This window comes from Amphiura filiformis, chromosome 16 (genome assembly GCF_039555335.1).
Source record: "Amphiura filiformis chromosome 16, Afil_fr2py, whole genome shotgun sequence".
In the NCBI taxonomy this organism is placed as follows: domain Eukaryota; kingdom Metazoa; phylum Echinodermata; class Ophiuroidea; order Amphilepidida; family Amphiuridae; genus Amphiura; species Amphiura filiformis.
Window position 1 is genome coordinate 45001717 of NC_092643.1, and position 24200 is coordinate 45025916.

At 36.7% G+C, this 24200-nt stretch overlaps 1 protein-coding gene across 1 annotated transcript; it reads left to right on the plus strand.

Moving 5' to 3' along the window:
• Positions 1 to 201: 201 nt before the first annotated feature.
• On the plus strand, positions 202 to 21389 carry LOC140136059 (uncharacterized). The gene is made up of 8 exons (XM_072157763.1): positions 202 to 803; positions 1772 to 1850; positions 2840 to 2975; positions 3837 to 3992; positions 11885 to 12281; positions 13950 to 14196; positions 15550 to 15822; positions 17780 to 21389. The coding sequence occupies exons 1-8, from the start codon at positions 724 to 726 to the stop codon at positions 17906 to 17908; spliced, it is 1497 nt and encodes a 498-aa protein (XP_072013864.1). The 5' UTR covers positions 202 to 723; the 3' UTR covers positions 17909 to 21389.
• The last annotated feature ends 2811 nt before the right edge of the window (positions 21390 to 24200 follow it).

Genomic DNA, 24200 nt, shown 5'->3' on the forward strand with positions numbered 1-24200 from the left:
AATTATATAGTACATTATTGTTTGCCATAAACACCATGAATATAAACATGATATTTCAATCATATTTTATTTCTTAACAGGCAGGACGCAAAAGCAGGTTATTGAATCTTATAATGATGTCGTCATGTGATGTACGTATAGAGGTTATAACTGCGCATCGGTTATTTGGAGGGCATTGTGAAAAATCTAAACATTTTGCCTTTGGAACCGAGGAATATCCTGAGGGCGATTCCGAGGTCCAAAGCAAAATGTTTAGATTTTTCACAATGCCCGATATATTACCGATGCAAAGTTATTAACCTCATTCATAACCGTCACTTTAATCTCTTCACCTTACAAAATGACACAAAATTTTGCTCAAAAGTTTATAAAAATAGATGATTTTTACATCTTCCCTTTCCAAAAATTGATCAGGCTAAAACAGGACGACCAAAAACAAAAGTGTGTATCACAATCTGTGCAAATATGGTAGCGCACAATCCAGTTTGTTCGAGGCACAACAACACACAAACGCCGATCAATTGTGTGCGAGATTGGAACAATTACGCATTATGCGGTCAATTATGAGATATTAATGACCTCGATTTGCGTTTGCGTTTTCACAAATAACTAAATGTAATTGGATCGCACGCATCGCGTTTATTAATGAGGTTATGGATAAGCTTTGTAATGACCGCTGACATTAGTCTCATTTCAGATTGATTGATGGAGTGATCTGTTGTCATGGACCCAGCACACATTGCTCGTCTGAAGGAGGAGCAAGAATTGTCCTACAATGACACCCAAGCAAACATAACACAATGGTAAAGTGGATATACATACTTAAGCATGATTTTTGTTACCATCTGTAATTACACAACTTCCAATTCTGTGTAATTTGTACAAATCCTGGCTATTCGTTGGCGAAGTGATGTAATAATCGGATCAACTACCATAGCAATAGCGTAAAACAATTTTTGAATATATTGCGCTGCACTATAAACAGGTTGCACTCATCACTGTGCATGTCTGCAATCAATTGAATACAATACAGTTCTTTTCAAAGATACTAATCTTTCGGTGCGAGTGATTAGCATGATATGGTTCAATGCAGAGGTACAGCATGAACGTACTAGTGAAGTGTGGTATATTAAAAAATGGTTTTACCCTGTCATGCCTGTTGCTATGGTAGTTAATCTGATAATTACATCACTTCACCAGTGAATAAAGATAATAGGATTGTCTTGACGGCAAACAGTGAAGTTGAGTGAATGGTCCTTTAGCCCTTGATTTGAAATTGGGTATCCTAGTGGCCCATAGAACAGTATGACCTTATGAATGGTACATGTACCAAGGATTGTACCCGTACCGCTAACCGCCAAATTACCATGTTTTTGTTTTTATAACACTGATCTAAACAAAACATATTTCAAGTCTAAAATTTCACTCGGGTTATTTATGAGCTTCCATCTCATACCAAAATTTGTATGTTGATGAGGTAAAGCAGTCATCTGGGTCAGCCACCGTTAAATAAACTTTTAATAAGATGTTTAAGCATGGAGGTATACCTCCATGGTTTAAGTAAACTAATAAACTACACGTATATGGCCCATTTTGGATAAATGCTAGATAATTTGATAGTTATACATATCAAGCGATTATTAATACGTAACCATGCACAGAGGGCACAACATGATAGGAATACCTATGGCAGTTCACACAGATATAGTTTGGGTACATGTATGTCAAGCATCTGCAAGACCATTCTAATCATTGTTTTATGTCATTCCAGGAAGAAATTTGACGATGACTACACTGCTCTTCAAGATAGATTGAAAACTTTACCAGAGAAAGTGACACATGATGTCATGGTAAGCAAGAGGAGATTTCTTACCATTCCCAGAATCCTTTGCAACATGATACATCATCTCATTACTTTGTACAGGTTTCCTTTTTCCTTTTTAGAATAGACTGGCTAAGCATGGGTCGATAGTCAAGAAATAAACACATTTTGCAAGATCTGGATGTGTTTTGTTATTGAGGGACATTTGTTCATTATCAATCCATGGTGCACTAGATAGCAAATCAGTACAGAAAATTGAAATGGGAGAAATGCATTATGGAAAGGGTAAGACATCTTCTCTGATGGTAAGCTAAGACAATGAAATCCATAGATCTATTGTACCTTTGAGTGGCACAAGAGGGTCAACTTTAATGATACAAGTTAAAAGAAATGTGGGACTGACATTTTCCTCAATAAATGGAACATTTTAAACAGCAATTTACCAAAATAAAGTGTTCAACACAATTCATTTGTGAAACAGAATTTAGTAAGAAATTAATCAATCAAATAATATATGATACTGGAAGTTAACATCTTTGATCACAATTACTAGTAACGCTCAGCTGCAAATCTAACCATATCCATTGTCAGTGGTGTCAGGATCAAGATTCTTAAGCGCTCTGGGCAAAAAAAAATTGGATCAGCTATTCAAGGGTTCAGAACCAGAAAGCCGTAACTCACTATGACCAGCTCTCACAAAATGAGCATAAAGTTGGCTCCATACTTTGGTCTTCAAAAGTCAATATTTCCTTCATAATGTCTTTTGTTTTCTATTGAATTTTGTCATTATTAATGGACTGTATCTGTAATAATGCCCTGGTGACTTAATGCTCATTTTTGTGGGAGCAAGTGATTGTGAGTTGAGGCTTTCTGGCTCTCAACCCTCAAACTGATAATTTGCGGGTTTGGGGCGCCGCCATTTTGTATCCTTGCGCCACAACCCCTACCTACACCACTGTCTGTTGTGCATGTTGATAATAATTATTATTAAAATTTTTGCCTTTTTTTTCTTGGTAGGTACCTTTTGGGCCTTTGGCCTTTATGCCAGGGCAGATAATACATAGCAATGAGATCATGGTACTCTTAGGTGACAACTGGTTTGCTGAGAGGTCTGCTAAGCAAGCGTGTGAAATCATTGATAGGAGGAAGAAACGTATGTATAGAAGTCATGTACAGTCTTTGTCCATCGTCAGTGTATCTGTATTATTCTCTTTCTCTTCTCCCCATCCTCTCTGTCAGTTGCAAGAGATTGATGTTTGGAAGAGGTGATACACATGTATTTTGTCGTTATTTTTGAAAAAATCTAAATGACAAAGACAACAAACATTCGCAATTTTCTTTCCATTTTGTGAAGTGCCAAGTAGCTGAGGAGCAAGTTTGGTATTTTAAGAAAATATTTCTGCTGAATACCCCATGTTGACATTGGCTAAATGAGCTGACAACAAAAGCTTTATTTTTGCCTGAAAGGATCCAAATTAGTGGCATTTTTGTCACCATCTTGTAGAGTAGACTCCTTTATTTAAAAAAAGTGGTGGGTGTTTATCCTGAAGGGGCTAGACTTTGTTCAAGACTGATTATGTTGTATACCTGGTCTAATTTTTCACTTTTCAAACATAAATTAGCAAATTTGACAGGTCCTGATGATATTTTTGCCAAGCAAATGAATGTGTGAGAATTTTTTTTTTACACAAACATGTAGCCAGATGTTTCTGATTGAATAAAAATTAGAAAAGTGTGTGTGTGGGTGGGGGGGCTGTACATGTTGATCACAAAAATGGCCCTTTGAGGTGCAACATATTCCAAGTTGCAAAAAGTAAGTTTCAGTGAGTATATTTTTAAAATTCTGTTTATCACTACTGAGAACATACCCTCATTTATTGTACAATTTTGTTTTGCTTAATGTACACTATACAGTATACAACATGTCCATTACTCATCAATTTTGAAAATTTCTACAGCTTGGAGTGTAAGTTTTGATTTCACAATAAATTGTATCGTTGTTTACGTTTTATAGAAATTGATGCTACGTTGGAGGAGTTAGAGGAGCAGAAACGTCTGCTTGGAGATCGACTTGGTTTCACATCAGAATTCCAGGCGGAGAGTGAGAACAAAGAGGGGATTGTAGACATACAAGAGGAGTATGACCCAGAGAAGGAACGACTATGGAGAGGTAAATTTCAGAGAAGATATCTTACCCTTCCCATAATGCATTGCTCCCATTTCAATTTTCCATACTGATTTGCTATCTAGAGCAACATGGGTCAATAGTGATGAATTGTGTCTCAATGAACAGAGCACATCCAGATCTTACTATATGTTTATTTCTTGACCATCGACCCATGTTTAACCACTCTGTTCTCAAAATGAAAACAAATAGAATCTGTAAAGTAATGGGAGTGTCAATGATGAGATGAGATGATCTATCATGTTGCAAAGGATTCTGGGAAGGGTAAGATATCTTCTTGAATTGTCTTCCTCACTTTAACATCGTTTCACATATATCCTCGTTTTAATAGTAATACACAAAGTCTGTGATTGCTGGCGAAGACAGGTAGGGATGTGTGTATATGCTTTTGTAAACAACAGCAAACAAGGACACACACATGAGAAATATGTGTGTTATATAGTCATTACTGGTATAGGGCTACATTTATGTCCACACTTAATTCCACCTCCAATCCCTCATTTCAAATATATAGTTTTGGTTTCTCTATTGTTCAGAAACCAAAAATCAAGGGATTAAAATGTGGAGATGAACTGGTATGCAATCATAACACTATTGTGCTGGGAGGACACAAGAGGGTATATATAATCAAAAGTATAATGGCCTATAACCATACGTATATAATAGCCTATTGTGGTAACATTTTCATTATCGATATCTATCAACGCTGGATGGCGACTTTTTGCCGTGGGTGGCACACTTCCATGACACCATAAAATTACACCCGAGTTCCGAGATTCGTTTGATAAGTTATGCATAGACATCGATGAGACATAAAGTATGGATATATACGAGACCTACAATCAAGTGCAAATTTCCCTGGGACACTTGTTCATATTTCGCGCCTTCTGTTCAATAAAACCGGTCATATGAAGTTCATCATGTGATATTTTATCTGTATAGTTTCCAACCTATTTGAATCCCTCCCTCCCCACCAACCAATGTTGAAGCAAAAATATAGGCCGTTTAAAAAATGAGGCGTTTGGTATACAACATTGCATAAGAAGTGCTTGAGGGAGGGTCATTGAACTATGAAAGTGTCCCAGCAAATTTGCACTTGATTGTATAGGGATGCGAAAAATAATCTATTAATATCAATAAAATCGCCATAACTCTCGAACGCGTTGCTCGATTTTCATAATTTTTTCAGTGATGTCAAGATAATTTCATTATGCATTACATGATTAACCAATTTTTAAAAAAATTATTAAAATAAACATTTTTTGAATATCAAACCCTGCAATGCATGCATTTTTCAAGGAATATTTGACACATTGATTGGTTATATTAGAGTGGACATATAAATTCTCCTTTGGAAGAATTTACAAACATAATAAAAGCAAACCAAATAAGAAATTAAGAAAATATAGAAATAAATAGAACAGAATCATGATGTTTGTCTCATCATTGATCTTTCAAACTCATTACCCTATTTCAAATGCTATTATCGGAATGCACGTTAAACTCTTTAATATAGGTCTTCAACTACCCATCACAGACATGCTAATTCAACGTAACAATGCCATGCCAAAAAGTGTATAATACAATTATATACAATTACACATTTTAAATGTGCTTATTATTGGTATTCAAAAATAAAAAAGAGATAAAGAGCAGGATTTAAAGGTAAACATATCGGCGACAATGAGCTTGAACCGTAGCCCTCATGATCACAAGGCAGTAAGCAAACCACTACACCATGGTTGAGCTGCTGTTATTCATGCAATTTATTTATAACAAGGATAACAAGAATTAATGACTTAATAACGGTCTACCAGAATAATATAACCTAAAAGGTAATATATATTTATTTAACATTATGGTAGACCGTGCTCATTTGGCTTAAATGGACGAATGATTACCAACAAACATATCAAAGTTAGGAAGGTATGTATAATGTGACCGTGTATATTCAAAATATACGTTAGATAAATGATGAATACGACCAAAACATGAGTTTTAATGAATGAATTAATTAGATCGAAGCTCAATAACACAATACAGTAGCATTGCAATGATAGGATTAAATACGCTGAAATCGAATGCAAGTGTCGTCAGTCTCCGGTGGCATATAGTTACTTGCTTTGCTTCTCGCCCCCGAGATCTCGAGTTCGAATCCATGTAATGCTATTTTTCTTTCTTTCTTTTTTATTCTTTTTGTCTTTCTTTCTTTCTTTCTTTCTTTCTTTCTTTCTTTTCTTTTCTTTTTCTTTCTTTCTTTCTTTCTTTTTTTTTTTTCCTTTATGTTGCCAATTTACATTTACATTTACCAATGAACTAAAGGGAAACAATTGTTTTGTTTTATGATTTTTTTTGTTATTTCAGTAGGTATTTTAACCGATTGTACTCTATATTTCCAATATGATTTAATTTTGATTAGTTTTAAATTGTTTTAAAAGTGAATTTTGAGATAATGCGCTTATAATAGCAATCATGTGTCAAATATGCCTTAAATAATGCATATATTACAGCGTTTTGATACCTAAAAATATTTAGTTTGACAAAAATGACAATTAAAGTAACCAAAAATGCGCAATGTTATTTGTTTTAAATTAGTGAAAAATTCATGTCAATCGAGCAACGCGTTTGCGAGTTATGGTAATTTTACTGAAAGTAATAGATTATTTTCTGTCTTCTTCAATACAATCAAGTGCAAATTTCCTGGGACACTTGTTCATATTTTGCGCCTTCTGTTCAATAAAACCGGTCATATGAAGTTCATCATGTGATATTTTATCTGTATAGTTTCCAACCTATTTCGAATCCCCTCCCTCCCCCACCAACCAATGTTGAAGCAAAAATATAGGCCATTTACAAAATGAGGCGTTTGGTATACAACATTGCATAAGGGGTGCGGGGAGGGTCATTGAACTATGAAAGTGTCCCAGCAAATTTGCACTTGATTGTATAAAAAAAGAGAAAAAATAATCTATTAATATCAATAAAATCGCCATAACTCTCGAACGCGTTGCTCGATTTTCATAATTTTTTCAGTGATGTCAAGATAATTTCATTATGCATTACATGATTAACCAATTTTAAAAAAAATTATTAAAATAAACATTTTTTGAATATCAAACCCTGCAATGCATGCATTTTTCAAGGAATATTTGACACATTGATTGGTTATATTAGAGTGGACATATAAATTCTCCTTTGGAAGAATTTACAAACATAATAAAAGCAAACCAAATAAGAAATTAAGAAAATATAGAAATAAATAGAACAGAATCATGATGTTTGTCTCATCATTGATCTTTCAAACTCATTACCCTATTTCAAATGCTATTATCGGAATGCACGTTAAACTCTTTAATATAGGTCTTCAACTACCCATCACAGACATGCTAATTCAACGTAACAATGCCATGCCAAAAAGTGTATAATACAATTATATACAATTACACATTTTAAATGTGCTTATTATTGGTATTCAAAAATAAAAAGAGATAAAGAGCAGGATTTAAAGGTAAACATATCGGCGACAATGAGCTTAGAACCGTAGCCCTCATGATCACAAGGCAGTAAGCAAACCACTACACCATGGTTGAGCTGCTGTTATTCATGCGAATTTATTTATAACAAGGATAACAAGAATTAATGACGCAATAACGGTCTACCAGAATAATATAACCTAAAAGGTAATATATATTTATTTAACATTATGGTAGACCGTGCTCATTTGGCTTAAATGGACGAATGATTACCAACAAACATATCAAAGTTAGGAAGGTATGTATAATGTGACCGTGTATATTCAAAATATACGTTAGATAAATGATGAATACGACCAAAACATGAGTTTTAATGAATGAATTCATTAGATCGAAGCTCAATAACACAATACAGTAGCATTGCAATGATAGGATTAAATACGCTGAAATCGAATGCAAGTGTCATCAGTCTCCCGGTGGCATATAGTTACTTGCTTTGCTTCTCGCCCCCGAGATCTCGAGTTCGAATCCATGTAATGCTATTTTTCTTTCTTTCTTTTTTATTCTTTTTGTCTTTCTTTCTTTCTTTCTTTCTTTCTTTCTTTTTTTCTTTTTCTTTCTTTCTTTCTTTCTTTTTTTCTTTTTTCCTTTATGTTGCCAATTTACATTTACATTTACCAATGAACTAAAGGGAAACAATTGTTTTGTTTTATGATTTTTTTGTTATTTCAGTAGGTATTTTTAACCGATTGTACTCTATATTTCCAATATGATTTAATTTTGATTAGTTTTAAATTGTTTTAAAAGTGAATTTTGAGATAATGCGCTTATAATAGCAATCATGTGTCAAATATGCCTTAAATAATGCATATATTACAGCGTTTTGATACCTAAAAATATTTAGTTTGACAAAAATGACAATTAAAGTAACCAAAAAATGCGCAATGTTATATGTTTTAAATTAGTGAAAAAATCACGTCAATTGAGCAACGCATTTGCGAGTTATGGTAATTTTACTGAAAGTAATAGATTATTTTTTTTCTTTTTTAATACAATCAAGTGCAAATTTCTCTGGGACACTTGTTCATATTTCGCGCCTTCTGTTCAATAAAACCGGTCATATGAAGTTCATCATGTGATATTTTATCTGTATAGTTTCCAACCTATTTCTAATCCCCTCCCTCCCCCCACCAACCAATGTTGAAGCAAAAATATAGGCCATTTAAAAAATGAGGCGTTAAGAAAACAACATTGAATAAGGGGGGCGGGGAGGGTCATTGAACAATCAAAGTGTCCAAGCAAATTTGCACTTGATTGTAGAGGGGATGCGAAGAAATAAACTAGTAATATCAATCAACTCGTCATAACTCTTGATCTCTTTTTTTGATTTTCATACTTTTATCAGGTGATGTCAGGATAATTTCATTATGCATTACATGATTAACCAATTTTAAAAAAAATTATTAAAATAAACATTTTTTGAATATCAAACCCTGCAATGCATGCATTTTTCAAGGAATATTTGACACATTGATTGGTTATATTAGAGTGGACATATAAATTCTCCTTTGGAAGAATTTACAAACATAATAAAAGCAAACCAAATAAGAAATTAAGAAAATATAGAAATAAATAGAACAGAATCATGATGTTTGTCTCATCATTGATCTTTCAAACTCATTACCCTATTTCAAATGCTATTATCGGAATGCACGTTAAACTCTTTAATATAGGTCTTCAACTACCCATCACAGACATGCTAATTCAACGTAACAATGCCATGCCAAAAAGTGTATAATACAATTATATACAATTACACATTTTAAATGTGCTTATTATTGGTATTCAAAAATAAAAAAGAGATAAAGAGCAGGATTTAAAGGTAAACATATCGGCGACAATGAGCTTCGAACCGTAGCCCTCATGATCACAAGGCAGTAAGCAAACCACTACACCATGGTTGAGCTGCTGTTATTCATGCGAATTTATTTATAACAAGGATAACAAGAATTAATGACGCAATAACGGTCTACCAGAATAATATAACCTAAAAGGTAATATATATTTATTTAACATTATGGTAGACCGTGCTCATTTGGCTTAAATGGACGAATGATTACCAACAAACATATCAAAGTTAGGAAGGTATGTATAATGTGACCGTGTATATTCAAAATATACGTTAGATAAATGATGAATACGACCAAAACATGAGTTTTAATGAATGAATTCATTAGATCGAAGCTCAATAACACAATACAGTAGCATTGCAATGATAGGATTAAATACGCTGAAATCGAATGCAAGTGTCATCAGTCTCCGGTGGCATATAGTTACTTGTTTTGCTTCTCGCCCCGAGATCTCGAGTTCGAATCCATGTAATGCTATTTTTCTTTCTTTCTTTTTTATTCTTTTGTCTTTTCTTTCTTTCTTTCTTTCTTTCTTTCTTTTTTCTTTTCTTTCTTTCTTTCTTTCTTTTTTTTTCTTTTTTCCTTTATGTTGCCAATTTACATTTACATTTACCAATGAACTAAAGGGAAACAATTGTTTTGTTTTATGATTTTTTTTGTTATTTCAGTAGGTATTTTTAACCGATTGTACTCTATATTTCCAATATGATTTAATTTTGATTAGTTTTAAATTGTTTTAAAAGTGAATTTTGAGATAATGCGCTTATAATAGCAATCATGTGTCAAATATGCCTTAAATAATGCATATATTACAGCGTTTTGATACCTAAAAATATTTAGTTTGACAAAAAATGACAATTAAAGTAACCAAAAAATGCGCAATGTTATTTGTTTTAAATTAGTGAAAAATTCATGTCAATCGAGCAACGCGTTTACTGAAAGTAATAGATTATTTTCTGTCTTCTTCAATACAATCAAGTGCAAATTTCCCTGGGACACTTGTTCATATTTCGCGCCTTCTGTTCAATAAAACCGGTCATATGAAGTTCATCATGTGATATTTTATCTGTATAGTTTCCAACCTATTTCGAATCCCCTCCCTCCCCCACCAACCAATGTTGAAGCAAAAATATAGGCCATTTACAAAATGAGGCGTTTGGTATACAACATTGCATAAGGGTGCGGGGAGGGTCATTGAACTATGAAAGTGTCCCAGCAAATTTGCACTTGATTGTAGGCCTACATGTAGAAACCATGTGCATATATTGAGAGGTGGGGGGGGGGGTGTTTTGTTTATTTGTCTGATATATAAACGATGCATGATGATGTAGATGATTTGATTATGAATTAGATTATTCCCCGGAAAGCACAACCCATACCTCTTACCTATGTTCCCTCCGCCACCTATATATAACCTCCTCCTCCCCCTCCCCACACTCAATATCGACTCTTCCCTATTATTCCACTCCACTCTTGAGCCCCCCTCATCCCTCCTTCCCTTCCCACTCCCAATGCTCCCTCCCCCTGTTTCTCTTTCTCCCTTACCCCTCCCCCCCCCCCCTCACACACACACACACACACACATACCCTCTTTCCCTGGCGATCTCTTCTATCTCCCTCTCTATTCTCCAATAAATAAATTGAATAAAAGTTAGTTTAAACCAGCTTTCTATGATATTGATCTTCCGTCATGCGACATGCACATAAATAGAGTTGTGCATAATAGTGTTTATATCAATGAAGTCATAATCTGTCAAGTGGCTATTGTAATGTCTGTGGAAATATTTCTATGGTCTATATATTTTCACAGTGAAATCAGCTTAGGCTAATTAAGTAGTCTCAAGTCAATGCTTTCAAACTAAATCAATGCTTTCAAATGTAGACTGCTTTGTTCGACTTCTCTGCTCGTGAATATTGCACTGCACGAAATTTAAACATTTCTTTTGTATAGTTAGAGTAGGTAACTTTAAATCAAATAATTTTACGATCCACACCACTTATAAGAAACTGAAACCAAAACCGAAACTGACTTACACAAATGTTCGGTTTTAAACAAAAGGTAGAAACAATGAGTTCGATATCTTATGATTCAAGTGGTTAGGCAGGACAATAGGAAACCATGTGACCAAAACCAAAACCAAAACTAAAACTATATATTTGAAATGAGGCAATGTGTGTGTGTGCAGTTGGATAGTAAAAATGCAATTGAATGGGTCGATGCCCACATTTTCTGTTACACATTGGGGTGTCTTGAGGTGTTTCCCCTAGTTATTTTGGGACCATGGCGCCAATCCGGTCAATTTCCAAAATGCAACATTGCCTTTTGAAATAAAGAATGTTCTCAGGATGAAACTCATGATGTGAATTACCTAATTAATCACTGCCTTTTAATTTAGCTTCTTGCTGCAGCTTAAGTTTGTGCACGCTATTAAAATCAAAGTAAATTTTTTGTTATAGTTTTGTAATTTCTTCTTCATTTCATGAAATATTGCAGAGGAACGGAAGAGAAAAAAGCAGCAAGAAGCCACAAAACCAAAGCATCTGGGAACACCTGCAATATCACACCAGCCATCAAAGGCTGACAATGCAAACTCAAAATCAACATCTCCTAAATCAACGTCTTCAACTAAACACAAAGATGTCAAACGAAAATCAAAAGACGCTTCAGTGACATTGCACCAAAAGACCAATGACACTTCAAGGCAAAGTCAAATGCCAGACACAAAAAGGTCGGGTCAAATGTCAAAGGTTGCTCCAAAGGTTGCTTCGAATGAAAGTAAAGATGTGAATAAAGTTGTAGGGAAGACAAAAGTGTCAAGTGGAGAGGAGAGATTGTGGGCAAGATTAGATGAATTGGAAAAACAGGAAGAGGAGATGGATGAGTTAGCTCGGTAAGTTTTTAAAGCATACTCAAGTTTTGTTTTTAGGAAACAAGAGTGGCGTACAAGTGGTTTGAGATGCAAATTGGTTTCCCACCTTCCACAGAATATAAGCAACTTCTGCAAATGGATGACCAAGAAGTTTGTACGGTATTTGTAGTTGTATAAACATGATCAATGAGCATAAGTTGGTCACTTTAATTTGATGTTAATAGTGTATGCTTTTCCATAAAGCAGCTCTGAATCCTTCAACTCATTGATTTGATGAGGGCAGTGGCGTAGCGTCACAATCGGTTGCAAAATTGAGAAAATCCCATAGGAAAATTGCCAAAAACGGCTTGTGCCCCCCAATCAGACCTGGTGCCCCCCAATCATGGTCGGTGCCCCCCCCCCAATTGGATGACCCACACTACGCCACTGGATGAGGGTGATATTATGACCTGATAATCACATTGGGAATTGGTAGGATAAAGGATTCAGAAGGCACATTCGCAATAACATCAGTGAACATCTGCTAAGTACATTACAGTAGGTTACAGCCAGAATTTCAGGAAATGTATACAACTTTGGTGATAATGCAAGCTTGTTTAAGCCGAAATTGAGGCAAAATTGCAAATATACCAACATGGCAGCATAGAATTAAGAATTTACCTTTGATTTGCTAACTCAGAGATTCTGGCCACTACACTAATTCTTGCTTCTTGCCCATCACATGCCTTCAGTGTTTTTCCATGCCTTTAGTGTTTTTTTTATTATGATAAGCAATGAGCATAAGTTTGCAACTTCAGATACTACTACACAGTCACTCTTCTTCCGTTAAACCGAAGGCTTCTTGCCACCATTTTTTAAGAATCTCATTCAGGTTTTCATTGGGTGTTTGCTCTACACCAACAGAAGATTTGATTTGTGGTTGTGATATGGGTAGACTTCCAATCCAGTATTGTTCTTTGATGGAAGCTGTATTTGTAAACATCAGTACTGCGTATATGATTATGGTATACTGAATACTGTGTTGGCTTCTAGTTTTGACAACAGTTTTGCTGGGTTGAGTGTAGTGATAGGGTTTAGTACAATGAATAACACCACTATAAGGTATACCATAATGGAATACAGGCCAATATTAATAATGGATAGTAAGGCTGGGATATATAAGCAGGCTCTCGATCGGGTACCTGCCCATTCCTTAGGTACCCGGCTTTGAATCTCTTATGTGGGTTACCCGAAAGTCATAATTTATGTTTATAAGCCTCACCTGATGGCCTGAAAATTTTGGTGACAGAAGTGAGCAGATAAGCTTGGTCCCAAGCTACAAAATCCAATTACAAAAGACTATAGAGTTCAATGTCAAACAAAGCTGTTGTTTATTACATTAAACATTTTGCAGGTAAAATTATCACCAAATATAATTTCGACTCACAGACCATTTATATAATTTGCCAACATTTCAATTTGACATCTTTGACTTGATCTCTGGTGATGGCACCCCAGATAGTACCCACTTATAAATCATATATGGTACCCAGACACAAAATTACCAGAAAATGTGAGCCTTAATGAATAGCACCACCATAAGGTGATTTCTTATGGCCCAGGACCTTAAGTGATGGTCAAAAGCTAGCTAATAAAAGCCTAAATTTCTAATTGTGTTTGACAAGATCACATTATATTTTAACATGACAGGTTATCTGATTATGACGAGGATGAAGAGCAGGAAGAACAGCCAATGTTTTCTTTTACCCAAGAGACTGCTCCAGAAGAATCTCGGACTAAAATGCCATCAAAGCAGTTGAAAAGGACAGACAGCGCTGATAAGAGAGTCCAATGGAAGGACCAGCAGGATTCAGGATCCTCATGTACTAGTACTGATGATGAAGATGTGGTGATATCAACGATACATTTCACTCATACGAAGGCAGATGACCAGCAGGTAAGGTGTGGTTTAATTTATTTGATTCACAATATGATGTGCCAACAGCAGTTGTTGTGGAGGAGGTAGTCTCCACAGCAGCCAGTTTGGTTCCGCTCCCTCCACACAAACAGTCTGCCAATGATAATGAACAAGTTCTGTTTGATTGGCTATCACTTTTTCCATGGCGTCATCCAACACATGCTGCTCGCTTATCTGATTATTCAGCCAGGAGTTCAACACACTGGCAATCAAGTTCCCGGATGCATCGCTGCTGATCAGGTTCTCATAGACTTTGCATCATCGCCTTCTTAGCTAATCAGAAATGGTGTATACAAGGTCATTGGCAGACTGTTTGTGTGGAGGGAGCATGTAACAAATTGAATCATATTGTGAATCGCGGGACTTGTAGACTGTGGAAGGGTAAATGTGATTGGGGTCCAAGGCATGAGCGTCAATCCTGTGGGGATAGGGGGATGTGTCCTCCTCCCCACCTTTCGGCATGAACCCATTTTTTGTTCTGTACACTTTCAAGTTTCAGCCAATTGAGGCCGATTGCCCCCTTCCCTCCCCATTTCAAGACAGATTGACGGTAATGATTTGAGGGAAGTGGCGAGGAAGTCCTAGGATGAGGAGATGAAATAAAGGGACAACCTGATGGCTTCAATAGTGTCCTATATGCAGTACCTCATATTCCTAATCTGTACTGTCTTTGTATCATAATATAGCATGTTAACTTGAATATTCGACTCTCACACCCAAGGGGGTACTCAAGTTTGGTTTGGGTAGGGGTGTGCCGCTGAGAATTTGAAAGGGGCACATCAATATACCAATTTGTCCTCAGTTTGGACTCATTGATATACCAAAATTCAAAATTTACAGCCAAATGTTTTAACAAATTGTCTTAATTTTTACAAATTTTCCTTCAAATTTTGTTGAAATGTTAGCTACAGTGAGGCAAAATTGGTTATTTTCCGAAAAAATTGAAAAAAAATGCTCCCCATGTTTGCGGCTTGTCCCCATATGTGACCATCCACCACAAAGTTGTAGTAAAGTCGGCTCTAGGTCATTTTCTGTTTATTGCAGATTTTGAAAGAATTCACTTTCAGCTTTAAAATGACACCTCAATCAGCTTCATCTGACATCTGGAAGTGAAGTTATGGTTCATCAAAGGTCAAATTCCTACTATATTTGCCGTAGTTTGATAGAAATCCATATACTGTTTTTGATTGTATCTCAAAATGGAAAATGCCGACTTTACAACCAGTTTGTGGTGGATGGGCACATTTGGTCATTTGTACCGAGTACCCCCCAGGCTCTGACATAACAAGTTATTAATAAATCTTGTCATCGTTTAACATCATCTTTTGATAGGAAACCAAACCAAGTGGTAGCAATGAGTTAACCAGTCCAGCAGACATCTATAATCAATATGTAGCCATGCAACCATTTGCAGAAGAAACACAGCAATCACAGATATTATCAGCATCAGCGACGTCAGCAACAGCATCTGCAAGTTCAGCAGCAGAAGTCCAGTCAGCACAATCACCGTCTTTGAAGTCCATCATGAAAGCAGCACGTCCACCGCCTTCTCCGGAGCCAATCAAGGAAAAACCTTCCAAGCAGATCTTGCCGCAGCTTGATTCTGTAAGTATTCAGCAGTAGAAGTGGAAGTTGGAAACAGTTAAATTTAGTCAGCCTAGTGGAATTGTGATTTACAGTCGGCTATCTGTTGGGGATATGCACTTACTCCCTATTCTAGAAAAATACAGCACTAATTTTTTTGGATTAAAAAATATTATCATGTTTTGCCAAATGAAACATAGCTAAATCCCAATTTTTAGCTAGTTCTAACTGGCAATAAAAGGCAAATTTAAATATTTTTGCAATTTGAGGGGAAATGGGACAAAAACAGGCAATTTTTAATGTTTTCTAAGACTTGGCACAAGTCTAAGCATTCAAAATCTTAGTATTGGCCAAGAGTTGGCTAAAATTATCAATATTTTATGGTTTTTTTGATGATTGCTTATGAAAAAGATTAGAAAATGATTGTTTTCCAAAAATTAGAATGCCTAACTTGAAATTAGTCAAGTTTATGCAAGTCTTTTGGCTTGATTGTCAAATCATATGAAGAACTCCTAAAAATGCATGTTTTTGGCAATTCTTTCCCAAAATTGGGCAAATATTAAAATTTGACTTTCATTGCCAGTTAGAAGTAACGAAAGGATTAGGATTTAGCTATGTTTCATTTGGCAAATCAGGATAATTTTTTAATCCCCAAAAATAGTGCTGTATTTTTCTGGAATGGGGATTAGGGTTCTTACTTAATTTCCTGACACAGGACAGAGACTTGATTCCTACCACTTGCATATTTGGTTTGATTTTATTAGATTTGTATGACAACCTGCATGGGGATAAACCCAATAAAGCCTCATATGAAGCTTATTTGCATTGGGGTCCATTTGTGGCATGATCAAGGGGAATGAGTCACATGTTGACCCTGGTTGAAAATGAGTTTTACGTAGGTTTCTAAAGAGGACATTAGTAGAGGACCAGCCTGTAGACTCCGTGACTAAATCATAGAACAAACGTTTGAGAGTCATTTTGGGATCTTTGATCGATTCTGAATAAATTTAGCTTGGGCTCCCCTCCTGAAACTTCCGGGCATTCCGAAAAATTTTCAACTCTGAAAATTTGACTTCTTGTGACCTTGATTGACCCCTCCCCGGAATGCCCGGAAGTTTCAGGAGGTGAGCCCAAGCTACATTTATTCAGAATCAATCAAAGATCCCAACATGACTCTCAAACTTTTGTTCTATGATTTAGTCACAGAGATTACAGGCTGGTCCTCTACTATATAGAGCTTTCAGAAACTAAAAACCCCATACGACTTTTCTTTGCGAAGTTACATCAATTTATCAATCGCTGAAAACAATAGAAAACAAAAGAATTTGAACACTTTCTTTGCCAATATCTCAAAATCAATATAAGCAACATGCGACTCATTGATCACGTCACATTTGAACACCAGGGTAGGTGGGGAACAGTCCTGCAATCAGGGGTTAAAAATAACACCCTTCGCTTCTCTAAACTGATTGTGATCCACGTGTACAGGTATGGTATGGTTCTTCTGTACAAGGGATCAACAGCTTCACATCCCCTCCAAAGGACAGAATTCTCCCATGGCTCATTTACCAAACTCTAAATGCACCATGGGGAGAGCAGAAGTGAGCAAAAGTCTTGAGTTTAATCTACAGTTGTTGTCAATTAAATTACAATTTTCATGAAATTTGGCCAGTATATGTGACATGATCAATGAGTTGGATGTCTTCCAATTGAAAATTGCTGACATGTAACTCATCCCCTTGATCATATATCAGGCTTTTCAAAAGTCACCAAGGCCTTAATTGATTTGTTAATTTTACATGTATGGTGCAAAAACCACAAAAACATCAACTTGAGTGACACAGCCCAAATCAGCGTATCATTCAGACATGCTTTTCTTCTTTACCATGTATATATTTTCTGCTTTTGCTAACAGTTCAATGATTTTACTGTCTATACATGTGAAAAAATTAAATTTTGTATGTACCATCTTTTTCAGGTATTTTCAGGAAACATTGTAGAAAGAATGAATGTAACCATGCCAACACAACCAGATAACCAGCCAATGGCAGAGGAGCCTCCAAAACGGGTGTCAAAGTTCAAAGCAGCTAGACAGCAGAGGAGGTAACAGCGGTGAGCAGTCAGCTGACATGGATCTTTCACATTGTGTAGAGACATGAAATGAACTGTAAAGTGATATATTATAAACCTCAGATAGAGCCGAGAAGAGATAGGTACAAAATTGACAAATTCATCGGCTACATTCCATAGTGACGTAGAGTGATTTTTAGTCATTTTTTTGAAAGTGGGCAAATATCATCAGTCTGTTATGCTAATTGCCTAAGTCATTTTTTGTAATTTTGAGAACAAAGTACAAAATATGGTTCAAGTGTGCATTAAACATATTTATTCACCAATCTTTGCACAAGAACAAATGATAATGATACAAATGAAAGGGAAAATCCGAAATAATTAGGGTGATTACGTAACTGATGCATGCTTGAACCATATTTTGTTCTTTGTTCTCAAAATTGTAAAAAATGACTTAAGCAATTAGTATAGCAGGCTGACGATATGTTTTTAATGACGTTCTCTTTTATTTGCCCAGTCTCAGCAGTCAAAATGAGCTAATTTTGTACTTCTTGTTTTCAATTTGCCAGTAATAATGTCTCTATTTCTTTTGAAAGTTATATAAATATAAAATCTATTTACCGTACTGACGCAAGTATAAGCCCACCTTCGAGTATAGTCCCACCCTAACATTTGGGGAAATTTCAGAATTTGTTATTTCCCCGAGTAAAGTCCCACTGCCAATTTTTAACAGAATGGTTCCGAATTTGACAACCCAAATCATGCAACTTCATTTGCAAAATCACCTCAAAATTATTTTTGTGACTAAAATGGATAGATTATTTATTTACCTTGAAACATCCTCAATATAGTTCACATATTATTGTAAAGATGATAAAAATTCAACAAAACATCAAGCTTTCACAAAACTCTCGCTGGAAAAATGGAAACTGCAGTTGTTTTGTTTTTGTTTAGAAGCCACTCAATCAATCAATCAAACCACTTTCGCTGATTATTTTTTTTTTCAGGCTCATATTTGTTGTCAAAAATCAATCCTAAATATTTAAAATGCTCTACATAAATCATGGATACATGAAAACATTATTTTGGAATTTTTTGAAGGATTTTGATGTGAGAAAATGAAGTCCAATTTAGTGAAAATAAACTCTACGGCCGTGAACAAGGCAGGTATGAATTCAGTGCTGACAAACTTGTATAGGTGTGTATACGCTCTGCGCCATAACCCTAACAGGACGGTATACTACAAAATACTACTTGATATATGCGCTGTTCGTGCATACATCCCACGTGGTGTGATGACGCAATCGCCCTAAGTGATATATAGGCACGGTTTCGCTGGCCAGCGAAGCCCAAGACCTGTGGCTAAGTGTTGCCGACCCAGTGCCTGGCATGCGAGGGGTCTCGGGTTCGAATCCCACCCAGAGCAAACAACTTCTTTTCTCTCTTTATTTCTTCCTTCTTTCCCTTCCTGTCGCCAAAAAGCCCTTAGGCGGTTAGGGTTAACTTAATTTTAGCAAGCGTGATTCAATACTGCATACAGCAAACTGTATATCTACGTCACCATCGGCTCTCGATGAGAAAAAGTAAACACTTCAAATAAAGAAAGTCCGCAGTCATGTAACCCGTCCTACACCAAAACCTGGTCTTGTTATGACAATTTGATTGAAAAGGTCGTGTGAAGAATCTTGTTAGCTGCAATTTGATACCAAATTTGCTAGCGAAAACTCCAACTTCACAGAGATTGATACCAGTATATGAAATTTGGTGAATTTTCAAAAGTTGCAAATTACAAACGGACCACGCGGACCTGTTGAGGTGAATGGCAGAGCGCGACCATTGACATAGCCCGAAACAACCGCTAGGTTATATCGATTGCATCGTGCCCTAGTATTCATCAGTAAAGCACTGTGGCAATCCATGCGTTTTAAATTAACAATTGAATAAAGCGTGCACTTGGGATTGTCAACAGGGGCCCATCGTGGGCAAGCAAGCTTGACCATATTGCCACGCTAAGCAATTTCGACCGTGTGCTTCGTTTTGATTTGCAACTTTTGAAAATGCACCAAATGCCATAAACTGGTATCAATCTCTGTCACTTTTGAGTGTTTGGTAGCAAATTTGGTATCAAATTGGAGCTAACAAGATTCTGCATACGACCGTATCAATCAAATTGTCATAACAAGATTAGGTTTTGATGTAGGTCGGGTTACATGACTGCAGACTGACTTTATTTGAGCAGTTTATAATAACAAGAGGATTACCATTTTGGCTGGCTGATGGAATTGTTAAAAATTAAAATTAATTAATTGTATAATTATGCTGCTGGAAAAGTGGGTGTACGAGTACCCTAATCAGTGCAAAAAAACTCAGGGGGCAGGGGGGACAAGACACACATAGTGATATCATGTTTTTTGTCTGTACATTCACAAGTTTGTGCCTCCCTGTGCTGAAACCCTGTCTACTCCACTGATGTTAGGAGAGCAGTAAAGGGCACTGGATGAACTGAATTGATAGAATTTATGTTGTGTACACTCAGTCGTGCAGGGTCAGAATTTCAGTGAGATTTGATTCTTGCAAAGATTCTTGTGAACAGATTTGTGTGAATCTCACAAACTTTGGTAGTTTACACAGAAGTTGATTTACAAGAATCCAATGATTTCCGCAAATTTATTCTGCAAGAATCAAGATTGATTGCACTGTGAAATAAAATTCTGACCCTGGTCATGTATGCTAGTTTGTGTCATTGTTATCATATAATTTGGCCAGCCTGTTTGATTGAAGTAAAGAAACACTACGATAGGTGAAATTAGGCAAAATGTTTTTCCTCTAGATACTGGTTATAGCAATCTCACCCTGATCATGAAGCGATGGGTGACATATCCATAGCCAGTAAAGTGATAGTGGATGTGAAATGAATTTGTTTATCCTTCTCCTTTACAAACAGCAATATTTGTTACTTGACTGTGCAGTAGTTAGAGGTCAGGATGACATATATGGGAAATTGATTGGCTCAGCGGCAGACAGACGTATGTCCATGTATGATTGCCTGTGATGTGAACACATTCTTTCATGCATGGTGCATGCATACAGTATCTTTCAGCCGTTGAGCCGTCATCAAAATGAGGTGATATTGTGAAGAACATTACTTTTGCTATTATTGTGAAGTGGCCTATTTCATGTGTGAAGCCAATAAACAAACTGACTACACATCAGAGTATATTATGTGACACGATCTGGTCCATGGGGGCCAAAGGCGGCAAATTTGAAACTGAGATTAAGGTAAAAATATGGAGTAAAAAACAATAAAATACATAAGAAAAAGACATCAAAAACTTTAGAACCAAGTATGCTAGGCCTTTGGTGTTTTCAGTAAATGATAGCCTATTGTAAGTATAATGTAATAATTATAGTAATTCAATTTTCAAAAATGCCTCCTTTGGCCCCCATGGACCAGATCATGTCACATATATAGAAACAATGTAAAAATACAGAAGGTAAAATGTTACCATATTTTTCTACACTCATCATATGTGTAAAAAAAGTCTGAAGAAAAAGTCAATAAATGGAAGTGATTGTAAAATGTGTTTTAATGTCTCATTGCTGTCACATTTATCTGTTCATCAATTAAAGTATCAGAGAAATGTCCACTCTTAGGCCAAAAAAAAATTGTTTGTTTGTCCATAGAGGCTTATGAAACAGTTGGGTCGGTAGGTCGGATTTTTATGCCTCCACCGCGAGGCATACTGTTTTTGCAATGTCCGTGCTTCCGTCCTTCGGTCCGGATGCGATATCTCGGGCATGGATGGGCGGATTGACTTCAGATTTTCAGGATAGGTGGGTCATGGTGTAAAACTCTGACTACTAGTTTTGAGGTGAGGTTCAAGGTCATATACTGAAGTAAAAGGTCATTTGAGGTCAGAGGGCCCATTTTCATTATTTACCTCTTTTCTCGGAGACCGGGGCTAGCACGTTCCTCAAACTTGGTGGGTGGGTGCATCTTGACCCCAGACAGAACAAGTTTTAGTAGGTCAAGGTCTCCTGAGGTCATGCAGGGGTTATCTGAGGTCAAATTAGCAAAAATAGTCATATGGCCATGAAACTTGGTAGGTACAATCAACATTTAGAGCCAAATTTTTGGAAGGTCATTTTGGGGTCACCCAGGGGTCATCTGAGGTCAAATTAGTATAATTACTATATGGGCATGACATATGGGTACAGCTAACATTTAGAGCCAAATTTTTGGAAGGTCATTTTGGGGTCACCAGGGGTCATCTGAGGTCAAATTAGTATAATTACTATATGGGCATGAAACTTGGTGGGTACAGTCAACATTTAGAACCAAATTTTTGGGCGGTCATTTTGGCGGTCATTGAAAGGTTGTTTTGGGGTCATCCAGGTGTTATCTAAGGTCAAATTCAGTCTCCTCTTTTAGGCTTGAAGCTTTGTATCAACTTGTGAATTCCACATCACTCCCTTTGGTGGAGGCATCACGGTCGACGCTGTAAAGCGTCGAAAAACCATGACATCCGAGAACCGCGGTCCATCTAGTCCCATCGATGCCAAAAAAAAAAAATTCAAAAAAAAAAAGAAAGAAAAAAGACAGTCGGGACCAGGGTACACAGTCGGTCGGACGTGGACAAACAATTTGGGGGGGGCCTTAGGGGAAACTGCCTATTTTATGTACATTTTTGGATTCCCCATCTCCAAAGTGCACTTATGTCTCTCCACCCCTTAAAAAAGAAATCTGGCACTGCCACTGATGAAGTAGTGTAAGAATCTCCTATAACATTCAGTAAACGTTTCGCATGCTCCAATTATTACAACCAGAAAGTGAATTCAGAAAGTGAACCCAGGGACTTTTGACTGTTGGTGAATAGTCTGTATGTCTACTTGCCTGTGGTCAATTTAATGTGGACTTCAGAATCTTTTAGATATTGATAAAAATGCTACCAGTACTTGGTTCACCTCAAGTTTGGTAATGACAATGGTTTTTCGCAGTCCATGTATGCTTTGCGCAATTAACTTCAGTGCTAATCACTGAAGTCACTTCCGAACTTGAGGTGTAGTTCCCCAGTATTTCGACAAATCGGGCCCAACTGTAAATATAGACGCTACAATAAAGTGTGGAAATAGGCTTGTTTGCCCGTCATTGCTTTGCTCTAATCCTAGGAAGAATGATAGGGCATGCTTGCTCTTTAAGATTTAATTGGAAGAATATATTCATCTTGCCTCGTGAACTGAAAATGAGGAATCGCCTGAATATACTCGGGTATGGTCAGTGCTGTACAGTGCAAAAACTGATTGAGGCGCCAATGGCTCCTAACTTTATAAATTTGGGCGCCCATATTTTGCTCCCAGGTAAAAAATCTGAGGCGCCAACTGCACAGCCATGTGTGTTGAATGTTCATAGCTGCTGTACTCCATCTTCATATTTCCATTGAACGCTACATACTTCATACACAGCATGTACAGTGTAGGTAGGCCTATGTTTTCCAGGAAGTCCCCATCGAGACATGATAAATGCATATTCATAGCATACATTCGTACTCTTGAATGCTACGTTACATACATGTTTTGCATAAAGCTGGCGATTAAAAGCTTCAACAGTTGGGCGCCATTGGTGCCAGGGATTGAATATTTAGTCGCATCAGAAAATATCTTGTCGCCAATGCGCCTAAAATGGTCGCACCGTACAGCACTGGGTATGGTTATTCACTGTCGTAGTGTGACGTCAAAATCACTTGTTGCCAGAACTGGTTCTTGATGTCTCTGTTCAGAGTCAGATGCCTGAGGGAGCAAAGACCAAATAATTCCTGGTGGGCATCATTTTGGCCGTGTAACTGCAACTTTTTACACTATGGGGGTACATGTAGGGGGTTGACATTCTTTTGTTAAGGGATATACCCCCTAACCACTTACTCCTGGGTATTCTCATAACCCAAAGTTTTGTATGATCCACTTGTTGGGAACCCCTTACCCCTTAATCCTGGGTAGTCCTACCCCCCAGCATCTCAAGTTTTGAGCCTGTGATCCACTGGTTGTAAACGCCTAGTCTAAAGGACCTCATTCAGTCCTACCTGGGTAGTCTGACATCCCAAGTTTTGAGCCTACAACAAAAGTGCTGATTTGGAACCTCAAATATAGACTAAGTCTCATAACCTGAAGTATCATGTCTGTGACCCAGGTAGTCTCATGACCCAAGTTTTGATCCTGTGACCAGGGGTAGCGCTAGAACTAAACACTTGAGTGTCCGCAGGGACCCCCGAACTTGCAAAAAATTAAAAAGTAGGGGGTCCTGAGTAGAGTTTGGGGAGTCCCAGTTGCACAAA

Coding starts and splice junctions, on each gene's coding strand:
- LOC140136059 (XM_072157763.1), top strand. CDS start 724: ATGGACCCAGCACACATTGCTCGTCTGAAGGAGGAGCAAGAATTGTCC. Junction 804..1,771: donor CAAGCAAACATAACACAATG/GTAAAGTGGATA, acceptor ATGTCATTCCAG/GAAGAAATTTGACGATGACT. Junction 12,282..13,949: donor GAGATGGATGAGTTAGCTCG/GTAAGTTTTTAA, acceptor TTAACATGACAG/GTTATCTGATTATGACGAGG.